Below are 19294 nucleotides of genomic sequence, written 5' to 3'. Positions count from 1 at the left end.
GTGCACCTACGCAGCCAGTGTCTCATACGACCTATCCAGAAACCCTCCTTTCATCTACGGTTTGCCCAGTGATGTAGACCACGGGTACGGATGGTCCATCTTCTGCGCATGGGTCAGTCTGGGCCTAACAGTGGCATCAGGTTGCATCTGCACAACTTATCCATTCCTGAGCCGCACAAAGGCTCTTCGCTCCAAAACGGCAAGGGAGTCGTCTGTATGAGTGCCCCCTGGTGGCCTGGAGGACTAAGCAAATCATTAATCAGCACTTGGCGCTTTAGTAAAATGGATTCAAGTGGGACTTCATGCTGTATGGAGCTGTTTTGAATGTCTTGTAGATTTCAGATACCTTCGTTGGGCTCATGAGATGTATCAGTGTTAAACAGAACAAAACTGTTGCATTTCCTGTGTGTCTTCTACACACATTTGCTTACACACACACGTTAAAAAAAAAAATATTAAAATACACACAAATATACAGTATGTGTGAATATAATGAACAAAACCTTTGATTTGAAATGGGTATGTGTATGTTTGTGGGTCGTTGTGATGCAATCATTCTCTGGATCAGGTGAATATTCTACACACTAAGGATCTGAGCCACAGTTTTTTATGCAAACCATCTGAAATTCAAATGATTGCTCTGATCATGGTCAGTATTATTTTTTATTATGTGATTAAAGCATATTGGTTTCCCTACCACTTGCAAACGGATACAAGTTGACTAACCATTGGCCTAAGAGCTGACATGTCAAATGAAAATATCAAACAGCTAAAGAAATCAATCAGGGATGAACAGGATGCTTCATGTCAGCGCATCAGACAAATGTATAAAGGCATGATTGCATATATATCACCTCTGGGTAACAGCTAGTGGCTGATATTCAAAAAGATTGAAAATTCAAAGAGACACAAGAAGTCTTGAGATCTAAGACGTGGATATGCAAATTTGTGATTGGATGAAATGTCTCTGAAGATTCAGGACTTGAACGTGGCTGTCACTAGCAGTGCAATCGTAATACGGCAGCATGTTTTAAGTGGATGCTCTCGAATCTACCAGTCTCGCTAATGAAAGGCCTCTCATGACATCACGTCATTGTTGAAAATACAAGTCCTTCCGTTCCACACGAAGCGACCAGGATTATATTAACTGCTGGATATTGTTTTCCAAACTAAGCCAAAACAGTAACATATCCCTGAAACTGTACTGTTTGCCTCAAAACATCTGTTGTGTTCCTGAAAGTGTATTGTAATTAAAATATTATCATGATGAAATAAAGATCTACGAAGAAACCATATTGTTTCGTGTGAACTTAGGCAGTATTTGTGCTTAGGCTGATTTCACCTCTCATAACAATTGGCCATTATGCACGGCTCAAGAAAAGCAGTTTTTAAATTAGCAAAAATCGAAGTAAATAAATTATTAATGTAACCGAGTTGTTGATGATATAAGCTTTTAAATTGAGGGCAGTGGTGCTGCAAAACCAGAAACAGTGATATTTTGAAGTATTTTTGTATGTATATGTACTGTATTATTAAAAAAGTTTCTAGTTTCATTTTAGTTTTAGTCATTTATGAGCTTTTGTCATTTTAATTAGTTTTTATCAATTCTATTTAGCTTAATTTTTATTTCAGTTTTAGTATTAGTAATATACAGTAGTACTTAAACGTCATACATATTTACATTTTTTAATTGCCAAGGCAACAACTCTAACTTTCATTAAAAGGCTTAAGTTTAATATATATATATATATATATATATATATATATATATATATATATATATATATATATATATTAATTTTATCTCAAGACTTTAAAAGTCATATAATTTGAAATTAATGACAAAAAAAAAATAAATACAAAAAACGATGACATAGCATACAGTATATAACTTGTTCTAGTTATACTCAGTTCTATTGTGCTAAATGTTTTTAAAGTTGCTCTTTGTTTTTTATTTAATACTTATCCAGTATTCACAAATGGCAGGAAAAAGCCATGAAAATATTTTTGCATTATTCTAAATTAGATATGCAGGATTCGTTCTCATATTAGTTCAAAACCAGGACTGTCCATTATTCTGACACAAGGGGGCGCCAAATTATCATCAATAAACACACAGACGCTTGCCTAAACTCTGAATTTGATTGTGTTTTTGTTTTTGTTTTTTTTTGTTTTTAGGTCCTAATCTTATATTTTGTTGTGGTGGGGAAGTGGGGGCCACACACAGCAATAATATATTGCGCATTAATAATATATTGTGCATATATTGTCTTCTGTTGAGTGTGCCACACACACACGCACAATAATAATAATAATAATAATAATAATAAAAAAAATAAAAAAAAAATACAAAACTCAATTGTTGAAACAATGTTATAAATAAAAAGGTTGTATTATCATACAGATAACATTAATAAAAATGAAACTTACATGTACTAAGCACTCGCACAAGCGAGGGAAAACTACTTCAATGTATCTGTATAATGTACTGTAAATGAGGCTGGGGTCCGAGTGACTCGTGCTGGAGTAGATACACAGTGCCATCACCCATGTGTGCACAATGATATGTCCTGACCAAAAATGAGTGAAAATAAAGGGGGGAAAAACAGATTCTACCAGTGTGCACGTGTCCTCAAAAGGGTAAAAATAGTGAAGCATCCTGAATTGTCTATTTGAACTATATACAGAAAGATTAGTTCCCAGTATCACAGTTGACTTTCTATGTGAAATCATTTCTTTGTGAAATCTTCAAAATCACAGTCTTTTCTTCATGAAGGGAAGAAGTCGCAAAAACATTGGGGGGATAACATGCATTCATCATATAGTAGTAATAAAAGAATAAAAACAATGGATTCTGAACTTGCTTTTGTATAAAGTCAAAACATTTTCTCATGTTGAGAAAGACACAGGATTTGATTGTATGTACTAAAACTACTGGTACCTGAACTAGAAACATATGGAAACCTCAGAGTCCATGAAAAAAAATACAAGTTTGGACAAACACACAAACACATTGCAATACATTTTATATTACTTTTGACTATCCTCAGCAAGTGGCTTCTATAGGACATCTGTGGAGCTGAGCTAAGAGCCAGTGTCCCGTGGAACCAGGATGGAAGGTGGCACAGCATTTTTCTCTTAGGCTTAGGATTGTTTTTAGGTTACTTGAAAACACTGAATACACTGAACTGTGTAAATCCCAAATAAAAGCTTAAAATGCTCACAAATCTACATTTTAAAGGCCTAAAATCTGAAAAAAAGTCTTGTGATGCCATTCGTGGTTTAGAAACACCCGTTTGTAGCTTCAAAAATGCACTATTTTCATCTTTTACCACAGATTTTGAGTTTATTTACGATACGATTTCTGCTTGTTGAACATTCCTCTCCTGCAAAATGTTTCAAGTATATGAATGAGATTTAAAATGATAGTGATCTTTAAAGTATTATGTGACCAGAGGACCAAAATGTTTTTCAAATGTCATTCGTTTTTGTACCAAAAAAAAAGACATTTGATGTTATTTGAATCAAATCAAATCGGCTGTATTGTCATATTAAAGATTTCAGGTTTCAGTCTTAAGCTCAGTATCAGTCAACCAAATCAATAACATTTCCATACAATTATTTTCCTGAAATCTTATGAAAAAATATGTAAAATGGAAAAAAAAAAGCTTTAGCTCAACAGCAGAAAATGTGTGTATTCATGCACATAAAACATAATTGACAACACATAAAACACCTGCGATCTTCTACGTCTGTCTTTTGAACCCTTTCCTCATGTCAGTCCTATTCATGAGGATTTTAACGATGGCATCCTGTCATTTCTTCCCTTTTTAAAAACCCTTGATGATGCAATAGGCCTCCATGGAGGAGAAGATGATGTACATCAGCCAGAGACTGAAAAACAATGTTGTGGTGAGGATTTTTGGAGTCTGTGGGCCACCCAGTTCCCCTCCGATCTCGGGCCGGCGGCGGTACATGAGGACGGCAATACAGATGAAGGCAAAGATTGTGAACAGGGTGACGGAGAACGCCAGCGTGCCGGGGTCCACGTGGAAGTACTGGCCTTGTGACTGGTGAAATATGGCAGCAATGGACCAGGCCACTCCAATGCCCAGAAAGACGTTCACGGCGTTGCTGCCCGTCACATTGCCGATGGAGGCGTCAGCGTACTGATCCTGGATGGCTGCCACTTTACTAGCGAATGTGTCTGATTTTTAAGAAGAGAAAGACAGAATGAAAGAAATATTGTCAGGCTGCAGAAATAGGCATCAGTAAATGGATAACCTTTGAATGAATCATTGTATGAAATCTGTAAACAACATGTTCAGCTCATATTTTGACCAAAATTCCTTATTAGTAGCAACATTGACAACTTTTTTAGGATTCTTTGATGTACAGAAAGTTCAAAAGAATAGCATTTATTTGAGATACAACTTTGTTTTACAATTATTGTATTTTAATACTATAATATGTTCTCTACTGTCACTTTCAATAATTTTGATGCATGTTTGCTGAATAAAAATTTTAGTTTCTATTTTTAAACGGGACCCTTTTCTATTCTAACATGACAATGCTTCTGTGTATAAGGCAAGGTTCAAAAAGAAATGATTGATTCAGTCAGTGTGGAAGAACTTAACAGGTCTGCAGAAAGCCAGGTCCTTATCCCTGCTGAACACCTCTGGTGTGAATTTAAATGCAGACCTTAAGCCAAAAACTCATCACCAATGACTTGTACATACACTATATGGACAAAAGTATTGGGATACACCCTTCTTTATAACTGAAAAAGGCACATCCAAAACTGTGGCAACAAAGATGGAATCATTCATGTATTTAAAAATTGTATTTCCAACAGTTTTGGAAGTTTCTGAAATGACTGTACACATACAGTATGTATAAGTCATTGGTGTTTGGTGATGAGTCATTTCTTTTTTTCAATCATTACTTTTTGAACCTTGCCTTATACACAGAGGCATTGTCATGTTAGAATAGAAAAGGGTCCTGTCCAGACTGTTGCTATAAAATTAGAAGCACACAATTCCCTAGAATATCATTATATGTTTAAACATTAAGATTTGCACTCATGGAGATTACTAAAGTAGTCAAACCTGTTCATTAGAAGGGGATGTCTCTATACACACACACACACACACACACACACACTATAAACATCATTACTAAAAACATAATAGAAAATAATTTAAAAAAAAAATTATTTGGGTGTGAAATGTGACTTAAACATGTTTTCAAATACCTGGCACAGAGGTTCCCAGTGCCACAAACACAACTGCAGTTACAGAGTCTTTCAGGCCAATAGTACATCCAAAATGGGATGCCAGGTCTCCAATGAACGCAGTGAGGACGCCAATCATGAGGATTGACACAATGAAACATGCCCAGCCATTCCAGTAATCAGTGGGTGGCACGATCGCAAACAGAACCTTCCAGAACACAGTCAGGAAGTGCATGACGTAGTCAAAGCAAGATGGCATCTTTTCTTCCCCACACTCATCATCATCATCTCCCCTAGGAGGAGAAAAAAAGGAGAGGAGATTTGAATTATGGATTGGTTGTTTGTTTCCTGTGAAGAGACAGGCTGTCCTCTTACTCCAGGGAACATCAGTGTGTGATGAGCATATCACTGTTACACAGAATGGCTGACACCAGTCAAATCTTATAAATCAGAGGAGGCAGAGGCTCTGAAGCTCTGAAGTACCGGAAGTCCAGTACCATCTGTGTTTCACCAAATATCACACTAATTAAAACTTCTTATATCAAAACATTAAAAGATTTATTTCAGGCAAAGAAAAAAAAACTTGTGCAGTGCAGTTCATGCCAGGTAACTATTTGAAAAATTAAGGTTGGAACAATAAGAGTACTATATTGTAAAAGTAAAGGGCATTATTAGATGCATTACCAAACGCTGTGTCAATATTTACACTGGCCCTGGTAAAAAAAAAAAAAAAAACTTATAAATTATTTTCATTGATTTTTCAAAATAATAAAAATGATTTTAAAATGATTTTAAAATGGCAAAATCCATATTTACATAAATTTTATGCATTCATAAGTTATGTAAACATAATTTACATAATTTATATTTCTAATGTTTACTATTATTTGCTTAATTATTTTATTATTATTTAGTGAATTGTAATGAATTTAAATTTCTAATTCTATATCAACATTTATTTTACATATATACATTAATATTTGAATACAAATATACTTGTTAAAAAGTATTTATTAGTTTACAGTTATTTAATTATTCACAGCATTTTAATACACTATTGTGCATAGTTCTTTAATGTATAATATTGACAAGTAGTGCAGTTTTTGTAAAGCCATCAGCTGTTAGTAATTTGACAGTCACTGCTATGATTGACTACTGTATATGTTTCTGTCGGATAGAAACTAGTGCTAATGTTTTGAACGAATGAGTCAATTTGAATAAGGTTTGCTGTGTTTTGATAGAGTTAGTACATGTAGAAAAAAGGGTATTCAGTATTTTGAAATTTTAAAATGTGGTTTTGGCAAGAAAATGAACTATTTGGCTAATTGTGTGATGTAGGTGTGTTGCTGTGTTAAGAGTTTAGAAAAAGTACTTTAAGCATTGGTAAACGCTTGTTAGCAATTGAAAAAACTAATATTTTCATCAAATGTTACGTTTAAGTGTGCAAGAATTCAGGTGCGAGAGCAATGCAGTCTTTAAAGAGAAAAAGATCAATGATTCTTTTACATAATACAGTGTCATCATAACAGGGGAAGTTCATTTTGGTTCACAACTGGAGTGCTGCAGAGTAAGTCAGCCTTCTATAAACCAACTAATGTCTAATTATGAGAAATATTCCCCAGGAATTTAGATTATGATCTTCCTCCCTCTCTCTTTCTCTCTCCTCTTGGATCAGGCTGCACTAACAAGCTCTGTCTGCTTCAGTCAAGCCTGTCAGAATGAGTGCTTGTGTATGTGTCTGACTGTATATGTGTGTGTGGCAAAAGACACTTGCGTCCACACATTCCTTATTAATATGCTGTGCTACATGACAAAAGACACTTCAAAAACCGTGCAGACGGAGGGTGAAAGCAAAAGGCCTTGACATTTTAGAGATGAGAATGGCATGGCTTGTGTTTGGTTATGCTTGTAGTGAGCTTGACTGATGGCAGAAGAATTCTGGGTAAAAAACAAACCCATAAGAAACACACAAATGTCTTTTTGTTGTTGTTTTTTCCCCTGTTAAAGACGGATTTGCTCTTAAAAATCATAATTATTGCACAACTAAACGTAAGAATTATAATATGAAATTAAGACATTATGAATGCAACAGTATTTGTTACCTACTCAATACTGAGATTAACAGGTTCTTGGAAACTCCAAATTTATACTGAGAGCCGTCTGCTCATGAGAAAAAAAGCTAATTATGATTATCTTCTCTCTCCGGCACTGCTATGATTGACACTCTGCAGTTTTGATGAAACATTTAATTGCACTTCAGTCTGGCTGCAAGCAGGCATTCAGCACCAACACATTTTAAATTGCAATGGTGCGCTAATTAAAGATATGTGGCCAAATTAGCACAGTGATTGAGCAGCAATTACAACATGCCTTTCAGAGATGAAACAGCAAAATAGCCGTGTTTTCTAGCATTCCAACTGTCGAATCTGTCATGTCAAGACTACAGAGGGTTGTGCAATGATTGTGTTTACCGTATGTAGAGACTTAATGGAAAAAAGGACAGCATTTTCTCAGTGACTCACCTGAGCTGACAGTGATGGCCTCTACAAACTGGTCTCTCCAACTGTTAGTACCGACCAAAAGGGCCAAGTTGGTCTTCTTTATAAGTTTGTCGACTGTGCTCTGGAAGGGGTTAAAATCATTACAACACTGATAACAAAATGTAAAACGTTTAATACTTTACAAAGGCTCATTTGCTAACATTAGTTAACGTGAACAAACAATTAATAATACTTCTACTTCATTTATTATTTCTTAGGGAATGTTAATTTCAACATTTATGATTATTTTTATGTATTTTTTTGTTAACATCAATACACTGTGAACATGAACAAAAAACAATTATGTTTTTATTAACAAATATACAATTATTTATATCATTGTAAGTTCTTGTTAGTTACTACGTTACCTAATGTAAACAAAAGATGGTAGTGTTTAATAATAAAAAAAAGTCTATCACTGACTTTCTTACATGAAACTCAAAGGTAAAAACTTTGAAAAATGTCACTATTGCTTAGCATACAATGAAAGGGATTCCAAAAGAGCATAAAAACAATGTGAAAATGGCTTTTGGAATTAGAATTTTTTTCATTTCAAGAATGTCCATTTTTGTCTGTTCATTTTCAGATATTTCTTTAAGATATCACAAGTAACAGAATAAAGTGCATTCAAGGAGAAAATTTTAAAAAACTGATAACAGTAGATTTTCCAGATTAGGAAAAAGATTTCCAATAAAGGTCTTCCTCTAGTGCAGCCAGCGAGAAACCTGCCAGCCAGAATCCAAAATCGTATTCATTACAGCCCAGAAACTGATTTGTCTGGACGGCATCGGCTTTCGATTATTAAGGTTGTAGTGAGTATTACACCAGCAGAACATCATAATTCTGTGCAATTCAATCCAATCTTCAGGACACGAGGAAAGCATTTCGCTTTGAGGCCGAGCAAATTAACCTGACAGATATGATGAAAACTAATAACCCCTCTGATGCACAGAAGCAGTGCAGGAGAGAACCGAAGAGGTGAATTAGAGATGGAAATGGACACTGTTAACGTGTATAAAGTGACAGGCAGTCTGAAAGGTTGCGGTAATAGCTCTGCCCATGTCTGCTGTATCTGAAGAGCAATTAAAGGTTGAATGGTCTCCAGCTGCGGCTACTTCAGCAGGACAGGATAGCATTGCTCATGTCCAGATGCTCTGTCATCCTCTCATTTATGCTTCAAATGCCATCACCTGACCTCAAAGTAAATGCATGTGTGAACACAGATGGGTGTCTGAATGCATTTCTCATGACAGATTCTTCATGAGCAGAAAAGGTACCTTAAACTCGTAGGACTCCTCAATGATTACTTCAAGTTTCACATGTTCACCCAGTGTCGGGCGACCCATTTCAGCAATACGCCTCTCATCCTTCTCTTTTTTAGTCAGGGTCTCTTCTTCCCCATCCTCTGAGAGAGACAGACATAGCAAGAGAGGAACAGAAAATTTGATGAAAAAACAAAAAAACAAAAAGATGGTAAGTAGCAGGGAGTCTTTCATGAAATTTATAAAAGCATTGGCTCGCTCACATGACGGTACACATTTCCAGTGAACAAACATGTAGACTTGTACGATTATGTCATTCGCAGGGCAGGGTATAAAAAAAGCCATAACATAACACATAACATGCGTGAGAATGCAATGCTGTCAATCTGGACTTGAAAACATTTTTGAAGGTGTGGACCAAGGTTTAAAATGATAAAATCATTACTAATCTAAAATAATGAATGGATCATTGATAAAAGATATTTAAAGGAACAGTTCGCCCAAAAAAAAAAAAAGTGCTGTCACTCCCAAAGTCGCTCCAGCCCACTATTATTTTCTTTCTTCCGTGAAACTCAAAAATAGATCAGAATGTCCAAACTTCTGATTTCCATACAAGGAAAGTGAATGGGGGGAAAAAGGGACGGTTGAGAAAAAAAAGTCAGAAATGCATAACTATTCCTTTATATGTGGCCCAGTAGTGCACAACACAACAAAATCTGCACAGCATAGCAAAATTGCCATAACACAGTGCATAGGACTAATTTTATTGTGTTGTGTTAATTTGTTGCGGCTTGTTTCCATTGTGTTGTGCTAATTTTGTCGTGTTGTGGCTCGTTTCTTTAGTGTTATGCTAATTTCGTCGTGTTGCAGCTTGTTTCCGTTGTGTTGTGCCCTACTGGGCCGCAGTACCTTTAAGATAAGACAATAAAACAATTCCACATATATCTATCAGCATGTTGCATTGATTAAAAACACTTTTCAAGTGATTTAAATGCATGCGTTTAGTTACACTAATGGGCTGATGATCTATTATGACTGTTTATATCCTCACAATCGCTTTATGAAACAAGATGTTGGGTTAATTTGGCTCAAACATACACACACCATATGAGATCACACATCTATAGTGATAAAAGGAGAATGTATTAAGGAAAAGAAAGAGAAATGGATGGAAAGGAGAGGAAGTGGATACCTGTGATGCTGATAATGTTGAAGGGGATTGGTTTGTCTCTACCCTGCACTTTCCGGTACACATCCCTGTCTGATGAGCCCAAACACATTAACTGAACAGTGTTAGCACAGATTCTAACAGATCTATGCAGCTTCATCTACGATGGTGCACAACTAAATAAAGTTTTATAAAGTAGATGACAAAATGTCAGATGATCACTTGAGAGAACAGCGCAAATACATATTGCCTCTTTGATATATTATAATTTGATAGACATTACAGTGTACAAAGTATACACACACACATATAATATAAAAAGTATAATAAACAAAATTAATGAAGTCATTTAATAAAATAAATAATTACATATTATAATAAAATATATCAAAAAGTAATTAATTGAGGTTAAATGGAATATTTGTAGGCCTACAGTTTTAAAAATGTCATAAAAAGGTAAAACAAGTCATAAAGGCTATAGATAATGAACACTCCTGCAGTTTTATGACACCACGAAATCAACTTCTAGTATGTAAAATCAACCACAGCTTTGCCTGAATAGAATTCATTAAATTCTTCTACCTGACATCTGCTAATTTTAGTATACACTGTTCTCTCAGTGATGAAATTTTTCAGCAACAGACACTCCTTGGACACAGTATTCAAAGTGTAAATTTTTTTTTAGAATCAATGTGCATGCTGTCACAGTTGAGCGAGTTTGACAAGACAAGTTACGAAAGCACTGACACGTTAGCTTACGGCAGACTAGCTATGCATTCTCATTAGGAACCAGCCCGTTTGCCTTTGGGAGTAATGCTAATAATGGTTACTGGATAGATGACAGTGGGTTGTGTTGTTGCTCATCACACAATGTTTTTTTAAACTTTGTGGCATGCAGCAAATGTGGCATTTCAAAACAATCAGCATATTCTAGCAGGTTCAGGGCACTGCGACAGAAATCAATCTTAACTTAGTGCTTTGTATACAACTTAAAAATTAGACCGTAATAATGTTTTAATTGAGTGCACAGGCAAGTTAGTTTCAGAAATTGAAGTTAACATGTTTATTTGCTATTAGAGACATGGCCTGTGTCTGAAACCTGGTAAATATTCATAACTATAAAGAAGTTTGTTCGTTTGTTGTTAGTTTGGCGATTAGTTGTACAGGCCAATTCACACTGCACTGACAGACGCCGACCAACGTAGATAACCATATTATAGTACATCACTTCTCAGTGTTCAACCTTAGTGTTCTTAGTGTTTAATCAGTGAAAACAAGCTCCAAAAGACACTGATCAGACAAAACCTTTTGTCAAATATTATCTATAATTCATAATAATACTTATTTAATTACAAAACACAAATAAATGCTACAAAATTTTGATTCAGTGTATTTTCCCCCCATTTATGAATCAATTTCTGCCAAAAAAGTAGCACTGTAGTCATTATTTTCAGACAAAGCCATGACAAGCAAAAACAAATCCCTATAATCTACTTGACTGGTCATGTAAAGTATTTTTACTGTGAAAGTTGCTTAACAGGAAAGAAAGCCAAGCATATTAGACACTTAGTATCTATCTCTGGTCCTATTTGAGTAAATGAGCCTATCAAGCAAACACACCAAGCCTCTAGTTTACACAGTGGGACAAACAAAAGCTCCAGCTCATCATCAAGCAAACCAGTTACTAAACACACCCAATGTTATATTTAGTCTTCAACTATAGGTGAAAAGTAACATTTAATCTCTTACCATAAAGCTTCTTATCTATCAAAGAAAAGATTATCATAAAAAAGATTAAATCTATGAGTCAGAATTCATTCACATGGTTAGCTAAGCAAGTTAGCTTAGGTAGCTTGTAATGAGTTAGCTGAGCAGTTCCAGTGAAATATTACTGTACCTGTCTTCACGAATCCACCTAAAATCATAAAAACACAGCACAAATGATCTCACTCTTTGTTCATTTCATGTTTTACAGATTTTAATAACGATAGAAAATTATGTTGGTATAGGCCCAAATGTATGTGTAAATACGTGTTAGCATAATTTGATTGTTGGCTATGCTGTTTGACCAGCTTGACCAGCACCAAAACAATATTACCCAGCATATAAGTAGCATGGAAGTCAATTAGCAACCAGCATGGAAAGCATGGAGAGTGAAAAAGGAACCAGATTACATTTGAACAAAGAGCTTGTACATATTAACAAAGCTGAACATTTTCAGTGATTTACAGAAATAAAGAGCAGTGAAAAAAAGAGACAGCTTACCAAATTCATGCAGCAACATAGCTGATGTAGACAAATGAAGAAGAGACAGGACAAAAAGAAAAGAAAAAAATGGAGATAAAGAAAAAGCTAAATTATTATGAATGAGCCAAAAGAGTAACACAGACAGGGTTGGTGTGCAAGAAATTTGTGTTGCTAAATATAGACGACTCCCAGTGGGACTGGGGCTCAGAGAAAGCCTCTGAAATCTGACTGTGAATTCAACAGAAACTAGTGGAAATCCTCAACATTGAAAAACAGGGGAGTTCTGAATACAAATTATACCCCATTACATTATATATTGAAACTGGTTCTTTTCAGTGTTTTTTTGTGAAGAAGCCTCATTCTTGCCAAGCATGCATTTGATTGAATACAAAATACACTAAAAATAAAAACATTAATACAATTTAAAATTTAATTGTATTTAATTATTAAATTTAATATAATTACATTTATTTGTCAATGTTATAAACAGTTGCGCTGCTTATCTCTGATGTTTACCCCCCAGGATTCTTTGATAAAAAGAAAGTTCAAAAGGACAGCATTTATTTGAAATATAAATCTTGTATAACAATGTAAAAGTATTATCTGCCACTTTTGATTAATTTGATGTCGCTGCTAAACAAAAGTATTTTCTAACTTTCTTACTTTTCTTAATTTCTTAAAAGTACATTCTTTTAAAAAAATCATACTGACACCAAATGATTGAACATTAGTGCACATAGCAGGACATTCAGTTGAACATATTCATTTGGTTTGATTACTTAATTAATTAATAACAATAACAATGTTGGATTAAGATAAAACAAATATATTGAAAAATTGATATAAAAAAACTCCAACATCTGAAAAAACTTATATCATATTGCTGAATTTGTCAGAAAAAAATATGAAATCTCATAGGCTCATGGAATTTGGCAAGAAACCCATATATCTGCTGCTCATTATGGTTTCGATTGTCCTTGCCTCATCCTGGCCTGAAGGAACGGCCCCTACAGCTTTAGTCCTGGCCAGAATCCTTACATTAAAAGTCAGCCAGTTATGCCTACTCTCTGAGAAAGCTCTTAACCTTCGGACAGGAGGGAACATGGGAGATAAATCCAGTGAAATTGAGCAGCAAGCAGGAAGAAAACGGCATTACTGCAACAGTAGAATGAAAGTAGAGGATCAGCTTTGAAGGAGGAGCGGAGGAAGGGAAAGACAGAAGTCAGAATAAAGGGCATCTGCAGAGACAGGAAAAGGCTCGTTTCACTCGTTTCTTTACTATTTTTCACCTGTCCATCCCCTCCTCCTCCATTCTGGTTCCTGCAGCTCTATGAAGAAGTTTGCATGCTTGTCATACTCCTCATGGTCAAGAATTTTAACCTTTATGGACTTCCTGTGGGGGGAACATAAAATCACATTTGAGGTATGAAGTGTGCTTGTGTGTTCAATTTTAGGCATATCAGATGCCTCTAAGCAGCAAGAAAATGAGCCAATCAAATCTATGAATAATTATGACACAAGCCTCTCTTTTCTTATTTGATTCGTCTGTCAATTTTGCTCCAGAATTCTGTAATGGAGAAATTATTATGCATCCCCCTCTTCAGAAGTCAAGAATTGCATAGAATCGGATCAAATTTTGGGTCACAAAAGACAACTGAGATAAGAGTAACTACATAAGATACTATTTTAAGCATAAGTAAGGTCTAGAGATGTTGTAGGTCAACTAACAGTGATTCTTTGGCCTGTTGGCTTTGCATATTATTAACACTCCCTGTTCAGCCCAGAAGATGGCAGCACACCGAGGCTGTTACAGGGCAGACGAGTCCCACCTTTTCTCTCACTCATTTCCACCAATTGTGGCTCTCCAATCTCCAGGAAGAAGTTCTTATTCTTTTCATACTCCTCGTCATCGATTATAATGATCTGAATAGTTTTGCTGAAAGAGAAAGAGAGAAAGAAAAAGAGCACAAGTTTGCAGGAATGAGAGGAGCACAAGGAAAGGCAAAGAGTGGAAGAACAGAGTAAAACATGCTAGAGAAATAACCAAAAGCAAAGAAAAGCTAAATGAAAGTATTTACGCAAAATAAAAAGTTATTACAATTTTAAAATCAAAGGAACAGTGCACTCAAAAAGTAAAACTGTCATCATTATTATTATTTTGTCTGTTGTTGTTGAACACAACAGGAGCTGACATGCAGGATATCCACAATGTTATTTTCCATATGTTTTTTTTTTTAATTAAAGAAATTATTTATTACAGAAGAAAATGTGATTCATTCCCTGAAGAAAATGTTAAAATCTTTGTGAAATATTGTGGTCAGTCTGAATGAACTGCTCATCTGCACACGCTGTGCACATTTATTATCTATCCATTGACTGTTTTATATGCTCACACTCACATTGAGCAGGATACATAAAATAATGTGAAAGTGTCAGGGGCAATGGAAAGCATTTGAAAAATGATCTGCAATCACAGCTGTGTTTACTGGAATATACTGGCTTAAAAGCCCTTTAAGTGCTTCTGTCTGGTTTTGAGAATAATACAACAACAGGCTCTCCCTCCATCTCCCTTTATTGTTACTTTTTAAAAATAGTATCACTTTACTATAACCATTACACAATGCACTGTAACAAGCCACTGCCAAATATATATATAATCTCAGTCCATCTAAGATGCAGATGAGTTTGTTTCTTCATCAGAACAGTTTTGGAGAAATTTAGTATTACATCACTTGCTCACCAATGGATCCTCTGCAGTGAATGGGTGCCGTCAGAATGAGTGTCCAAACATCTGATAAAAGCATCACAATAATCCACAAGTAATCCACACAACTCAAGTTTCAATCCTGCTTCTAGCTAAAATATGAGTCCTCTATCTATAATATTGGTTTCTCCAGTGTCATCAAGTCGCCAAGTTGTCTTGTCTGAATCTCATGAATGAAATATGCACAGATCAAGTATTGTTCACAAGCGAAAAACAGTCCAAAACAGCTCTAAACAAATATGGCGGTGGATTTTGATGTGCAAGGATAAAGGGGGATGGATTTTCACTGGAGAAAGCTTTATTATGAACTCACATTTTGACCAGAAGTGATGGTATAACATTAAAATGTTTCTTACAAAGACAACGTTTAACTTTACAAGACATTAATTGATGGACTGGAGCTGTGTCTATTACTTGTGGTTTATTATGACGTTTTTAGCAGCTGTTTGGAATCTCATTTTGACGTCACCCATTCACTGCAAGTGAGCAAGTGATGTAATGCTAAAATTCTCCAAATGTGTTCTGATGAAGAAACAAACTCATCTACATCTTGGATGACCAGAGGATGAGTACATTAAATTATAATTTTTGGGTCACCTATTCCTTCAGTAGGAAGGGTTTGTCTAACAGATATTTATGATCATGATATCCAATCATACAGAAATTGCTTAAAATTAGATTACGTCTTCCAGTTTAAGCCAGCACTTGCTATTCGTGTATGCAATGTGCATCAGCTAATCAGCGAACAGCCTGTGGGCGGTCAGTGGGCGTGTCATCTTAGGCTGAGACTAAGACAGAACAGACAGAAAGCTAATACACCTCCCTTGAAATACTCTCTACCTTCATCCAGGCATGTGCTCAAAATAAACCCTTCCTCCTGTCTGTGGGCATATAAGCTCCGCTTGTCACAAAGTCCTGAATTTTTCTTCCACCAGCACACCTCTGCTAGACAACAACACAGAGACTGAAAAAGCGTAGTGGGTGATTTTATGAAATGGGTGCCTCTTTCAGCGTGATAAGGTGATTTTTAAAGAACATCTGAATACGATTTTAAACATTCCATCAGGCAATTATGTGTGTCGAAGTGTTTGGAATTTCATCCCAAGCTAAATAATTATATTTTCAATACATGTTGGCATATAATTATGCATTCAGATTGTTGATTAGCTCAAGGTACAAAGTGATCTACAAACATTTAATTTCCAACTGTTCAATATACAAAATCACAGTAATGAAGTTGAAAATGAAAGATTAAACACAATGTTTATTAACAAACCATAAGAAAAGTGATAAAAAGAGGATACCTTAAACAAGTTTTTAATTATTATTATTTATGGAGTTTTCTTTTTAAAAATAATTTCCATGTATTTTTTTTTTAAACGTGTATATTTATAAGAGCAAGATAATGGATGGGCACAAGCTAAAAAGAGGCATTTCCATGAAAATATGATCTAAAATATAATCCAAAAATATATTACTTAACACATAGTAAAAGCTGGCATCGGCTACTTGTGACTGTTTACACATTAATATGTGAAGAACACAAACAGCATTCGTTTTGTAAAATGACCCTAGTATTTTCGAAACCAAAACCCTAGCCACTGTAATCTAGAATGCATTCTATAACATTTAATTTCATTTGGCACATAATTATAATTTTAATAAGTAAAGAGCAGAGAGGTTGCTCTTTTCCTCTTTCGTGCCAATAAGACTGTCCATCTGTCTTTCTGTGACTGACAGCCTGTAATGACTCAAACCACAGACTGATAAACTGTGACAAGAACAAAAAGGACAAATAGAGACAAAGGCCTGCAGATGGAAAAGAACACAGTGCCATAGTGTGTCTCTGTGTACATAGTATAGGTTTATGTAATAGTAAGGGCCCGGGCCCAGGCCCGGCCCCAAAGACATGCTAAACTGGATTGTATTATGGCTTGTTTAATGTGCAACAATGCCAGACAGTCTGTTTACATGATTTACTAAATCCTAACACTTTTCTTCTATCATAAGATGAAGTGTTTTTAAAAGTTTTAAAAGAATAGTTTACTTAAAAATGACTGTTACAGTATGTCATTATATAATCATTTCATACATCCTGAAATTAAGAACGGCTCAAATGAATGTAAGAATGTGCTCCCCTTTCTTACCCTTTTCCCCATTTGCCCTCTGATTCTATAGAAAGCAACATAAGCAGTCTGTCAGTTCATTTTATGGGACAATTCACAAGATACCATTCCCATGTTTGATGATATCCAGAGGTGCTTCTACTGCAGCAATGCTTACCAAATATGGAGAATAAACTAATGTGAAGAGCGGTGGATGCTTCCCTTATACACAATTTATTCTTACTTCCAGCTCTGACATTTTGCATACAACACCAGAAATGATTCTTGACTAAATGGGCAGAATACAGAAATTGATTTGCGGATATATAATAATAATGAAACCAGAAACAGAAATTTAAAGGATGTTTAAATGGATAGTAATTTGTTAAAAAAAATAAAAAATAAAAAAAAAACCTTCTTTCTTCTGTGGAGTTTAAAAAAGTTATTTTTGTTAACTAAAATAAAAACTATTAAAATGTGTTTCCATTAACTTAAATAAAGCTGAAATAAAATAAAATAGATTTATTAGATGTAAAAAATAAACGTTTTCATGGCAACTAACTAAAATAATAAATACATAAATAAAAATAAACAAGTTGTAGTTGAAGTATGCAAATAAAATAAAAATAATCTAAAGCTAAATGGATTTATCAATCAAAAGCAAATAAAAATGACAAAAACACAGACAAGTACTAAAACTAAAATCAAAAAGAAAACGGAAAGCATCCAAATAAAAAGCAAATTTAATAAATACTATATATTTTCAAGGCACAAATTTCAGTAAATAAACAATTCAATTGCTGTCTTTTCTTCCGAAAGCTATCATATGGCTTCAGTATTGTGCAGTATTGTGCATATTGAATATTGTGTAATATTGTATGTCCTTTAATGAGGCTTTTTGTCATTTTTGGTGCTTGACAGCGCCTGGTCACCATACAGTTTCAGAAGACTGCAGTTCAAACATTCTGCAAAATGTATCCTTTTGTGTTTCACAAAGAAAGTCATACACATTTGAACAACATGAGGGTGAATGAATGACAAAATGTACATTTTGTAGATAAAATGTTCCTTGAAAACCTTGTATTAGCACCTGCTATGTTGTTAACATCTTGTTTTAATTGAGCTGTTATGTGCTGTTATTTTGAATCATAATGGTTTGGAGGCATACAGTAAATGATATGACGTCAGCAACAAATATGACTTTAAGTGCTAAAGTCATAATATAGGCCTTTGGCTGTTGCTTTAATCAACAATGACCTTACGCTAGTGTGCTAACCAGTTTTATGACCAATTAGGAAGCAGGGTTCACTTCAGATTTTTCATAAAGGTTTGTTTAAGCAACTGTGTGTGTGTCTGTGTTAATATTTCAAGTTTGAGTAAAAAAGATGCCAGCTGGTTTTAAACAGGAAGGCAAGGACAGAACTAACCTGTAGCACGGAGCTCCATTTGAAAAATCACTGTGACACCGGCTTGAAAAAGCCAAAGACCCATTTTTGCAGGTTATAAAGCAAAAAACAATGGTGTTTGGTACAACCACAAATTGGTATGTAGCTCTACAGACAGACAGACAGACAAACAGATCCTTATATAATATTACTCAACATGCATATTCATGACACAGCAGGCATACATTTGAACAGTGTCAGTGCATTAAATTCATCAGATGGAAGTGATGTATAATCTGCATTCAGGAAGCCAGTTATATTTATTCTGATAACAAGGCATCAGTATGTCAGCTGAAGCATTAGAGCCGCATTGCTTATATTTACTCCAGTTATTCTGCTCCAAAGAAAAAGCAGAGATCCGTATAAATTATACAGAAAAACCAAGGTTAATGTAAACAGACATTGAAGGATAAATGCAGATTTATGTAATAATGTTTATAATATAATGTATTGTATAATGTACTGTATAATGATTAACATATTGCTAGTTTTATTGTGATGTCTTATACTGATGCCTGATGAAATATTGG

The 19294-nt window shown here is 34.9% G+C and overlaps 2 protein-coding genes across 12 annotated transcripts in view; one reads left to right on the top strand and one right to left on the bottom strand.

The window, feature by feature from the left end:
- Positions 1-1295, top strand: part of tmem178 (transmembrane protein 178) — a 9675-nt gene extending 8380 nt beyond the window's left edge. For both annotated transcript variants that reach the window (XM_042733975.1, XM_042733976.1), the window contains exon 4: positions 1-1295. This exon is cut by the window's left edge and continues 22 nt beyond it. In XM_042733975.1, coding sequence (XP_042589909.1) covers positions 1-220 — 220 coding nt within the window. In that variant the 3' untranslated portion in view covers positions 221-1295.
- A 1078-nt stretch (positions 1296-2373) lies between these two features.
- Positions 2374-19294, bottom strand: part of LOC109064906 (sodium/calcium exchanger 1-like) — a 38569-nt gene continuing 21648 nt past the window's right edge. For 3 of the 10 annotated variants that reach the window (XM_042733967.1, XM_042733965.1, XM_042733966.1), the window contains exons 3-10: positions 14280-14386; positions 12469-12489; positions 12101-12118; positions 11953-11967; positions 10228-10296; positions 9051-9178; positions 7756-7855; positions 5313-5526 (exon numbers count right to left, since the gene is read on the bottom strand). In XM_042733967.1, the coding sequence (XP_042589901.1) occupies positions 5456-5526; positions 7756-7855; positions 9051-9178; positions 10228-10296; positions 11953-11967; positions 12101-12118; positions 12469-12489; positions 14280-14386 (529 nt within the window). In that variant the 3' untranslated portion in view covers positions 5313-5455. Of the gene's footprint in view, positions 4208-5254; positions 5527-7751; positions 7856-9050; positions 9179-10227; positions 10297-11952; positions 11968-12100; positions 12119-12468; positions 12490-13739; positions 13844-14279; positions 14387-19294 lie in introns of those variants that run through there. The other 7 variants (XM_042733969.1, XM_042733970.1, XM_042733968.1 and 4 more) reach the window with 7 other exon arrangements.

This window comes from Cyprinus carpio, chromosome B11 (genome assembly GCF_018340385.1).
Source record: "Cyprinus carpio isolate SPL01 chromosome B11, ASM1834038v1, whole genome shotgun sequence".
Taxonomy (NCBI): domain Eukaryota; kingdom Metazoa; phylum Chordata; class Actinopteri; order Cypriniformes; family Cyprinidae; genus Cyprinus; species Cyprinus carpio.
Note: the sequence above shows the minus strand (reverse complement) of the source record. Positions and strands in the feature narration are given on the sequence as shown.